This window comes from Silene latifolia, chromosome Y (genome assembly GCF_048544455.1).
Source record: "Silene latifolia isolate original U9 population chromosome Y, ASM4854445v1, whole genome shotgun sequence".
Lineage (NCBI taxonomy): Eukaryota > Viridiplantae > Streptophyta > Magnoliopsida > Caryophyllales > Caryophyllaceae > Silene > Silene latifolia.
The window spans coordinates 132,281,387-132,284,144 of record NC_133538.1 but is presented as its reverse complement, the minus strand read 5'-3'; the positions used below and the strand labels follow the sequence as shown (position 1 = coordinate 132,284,144).

The following is a 2,758-nucleotide window of genomic DNA, read 5'->3' as shown; positions in this document are numbered from 1 at the left end:
TATGTGAATATATTGTATGATATGTAATCTTGTTTGTTATGGATAGTTGCTATCTTGTAGGAGTAGTATTAGGAAGGAGGATAAGTTAGAGATATCTTTTGTATTGTATATATGAGGTGCCTTGTATTACGTTTCTAATCAATGAAATTACAACCTTCCTTCAACATATAATTTTCACAATATTGGCTCCAAAGATTCCTTGCAACAACCATATCAAAAGGCCGTTCAAATTACAATGGTAAGCTTCTCAAAAGAAGAGACCTTCACTTCAGTGATGCCTTATTTATCCCCTTACTAGTCCCATTCTTGTCTGGAAAAGGGCCACCAGATACGGCAACTGTTCCTCCTCAAAAGCCTCACTAACAATGGCATGGAGTACAACACAGTTTGACATCCATAAGGTCAGCCTACAACCATTATAATGCAGAAAATCATCAGAAAAAAAGTACTATGAAAATAATACTCCGTATAAAAAACGATAATACACATGAAAGGAATACGGTCTTCAGAGCAAGACTGGCATCTTGAATCATTATATCTAAATAATCCGGAGTTCTAGTAGCGAAATTGGTACAAGTAAAATGAACAAGAGAACCCTTGAACATGCATTTACCAAATACTCCCTCCAAGCCTTTTGTTGTTCCTCCTTTCCTTTTTCATTCAAGGTCAGGTTTTGTTCTCTGTTTCCCATTTTGGACAACTTTGTGTGGTCAAAAATCAATTACATATGGGGTCATGTGTATTGTGTGGTCCAAATTGATTCCCTTAATTCTTGTGTCTAAAAAAAGGGAACAACAAAGAGACTTGGAGGGAGTATTAGTCTAACCTTTTTTCTCAATTGATCTATTAAGGTTAAATAGTCCAAGCTTCAACAGAGCAGTATAATAAAAGATACAAATATTAATCCGCCACCCAATGGATACACTTAGTGCCAAGATCAATGACCAAGAGAAACCTTGAACATGCATTTACTAAACATAATTATCCATCTTGTTCATAGCACAGCTCACTAACATCTAAATAATGCTAGATATTTCCTTTTGCACAACATTGTCTTTGAAGCAAAACATGCGTACCTTGGAACATCATTTCCACAAGCTTTTGCAACCACAACCAACCCAGAAATTGTGTTTTGGGCTGCAGTAGATCTCTTCATCCCATTGCTAGCTTGGAGATAAAGTCTACAAAGGCGCCTTGCTGGAGCATGAACTTTATTAATGGAGCTTCCATGTTCTACAGCAATGGAATACAAAGCAACTTCCATAGCAGCAACTTATCTCAACTCCGTCTCCAGACCCTTAATTCTCTGTTCAAGTTCCTGAGTTTTGTAATGTGAGCTGGCACTTCACTTTTCTGCTTTATAGGGCTTGTTAGGCTCCTGCTTCACTTTAACATTAGTTTTAGTTGGCTCAACTGATGATCAAACAGATTTTACATGCCGGGGTCTCTCCCCTATTAATAAATCACCAGTTTCAGATAAGACTTGTTTTTACGCAGCATTTAACAAAGATATCATCGGTGGCATGCCTCCTACAAAATGTCTTCCCTCATCCAAAATTTGTCCCACGTACCCATCATCCCCATGCTAGTCTTCTATTATAACATCTGCCACATCAGCATCAGTTACAGGTGCAACTGTACTACGGGATACTCTTTGAGGCAATTCAATCCTTTTCCCTTTCTTCTCAGAGATTTGATATTTAATATCATTTTCAGACTACGGGATACTTTATTGGCCAGGATGGTCGGACCTTCATCTAACCGAGTCTTTGGAGCAATTTCTTCTACAACTTTTGGACCACTTCCATTGAGTTGGGATGATGTAGAAGATTCTAGCCCGGCGTCCAATGTATATACTGATGTTGATTCTGACACCAAATCAGAGGTCTTGGACAAATTAGGCAGGTTTTTTGGACTGCTTAAATTAGAACTATGTGAGTAATCCTTGACATTTTGAGATTTCATCTTTCCCGAGCCATTCTGTGAATTAAAAATAAAGAAGACATACATCAAGCTATCTGAAGAGTTTACGATTCTAAGTACCTAAGAGGGGGAGAGGGTGAATTAGGTACTATTTTCAAAATTTCAACTCGATCTTTATTGAATTAAAACAAGTTGATTAATGATATGAGGAACAAGTGGATACATCAAATAAATCGAGTAATTAGAAGTGTATCACGTTTGTTGAAGAAGATTGCTGAAATGAAAAACAAAAGTTTTTCTAACTGTTGCTTGTTTGTCTTAGCAAATAAGATTGAGGCCACAGTCCAAAGCAATAGTATTCAGGACCGTTGTTTTTCATTTCAGCAATCTTCTTAACAAACATGATACACTTCTAATTACTCGATTTATTTGATGTATCCACTTGTTCCTCATATCATTAATCAACTTGTTTTAATTCAATAAAGATCAAGTTGAAATTTTGAAAATAGTACCTAATTCACTCCCTCTCCCTCTTAGGTACTTAGAATCCTAAACTCTTCAAATTCCGACAATGAGGTAAAACTTCTAAAAGCCAAGGCTAGGACTTACTCCAAAGAAAAAGTATGTAAGCTTCTTGATAAACTCTTTGATAAATGTCGTTCACAAATGGAAAAGTTGGATCTCATGCAAGATGAGATAGAGAAAATTGCTCAAGAAAACTTTCACCTTAAAAATGAACTTAAAGCAACAGACAGTGTGACTTTTACTTCTGAGGCATACAATGAGGTGAAAAAAGTAAACAAGTTGAACAAAGAGTTGTCAAATGAACTAGAGT

General features: G+C 36.4%; 1 protein-coding gene across 1 annotated transcript; it reads right to left on the bottom strand.

Annotated features, from left to right (window-relative positions):
- Window positions 1-270: 270 nt before the first annotated feature.
- LOC141626712 (uncharacterized) lies at window positions 271-1,322 on the bottom strand. The gene is made up of 2 exons (XM_074440388.1): window positions 1,077-1,322; window positions 271-407 (listed from the first exon to the last, which is right to left on the bottom strand). The coding sequence occupies exons 1-2, from the start codon at window positions 1,262-1,264 to the stop codon at window positions 284-286; spliced, it is 312 nt and encodes a 103-aa protein (XP_074296489.1). The 5' UTR covers window positions 1,265-1,322; the 3' UTR covers window positions 271-283.
- Window positions 1,323-2,758: the final 1,436 nt, after the last annotated feature.

Excerpts from the sequence above, each read along its gene's own strand:
- LOC141626712 (XM_074440388.1), bottom strand. The coding sequence starts at position 1,264 with ATGGAAGTTGCTTTGTATTCCATTGCTGTAGAACATGGAAGCTCCATT. Across the intron at positions 408-1,076 it reads TGTGGAAATGATGTTCCAAG|GCTGACCTTATGGATGTCAA; the intron begins GTACGCATGTTT and ends TAATGGTTGTAG.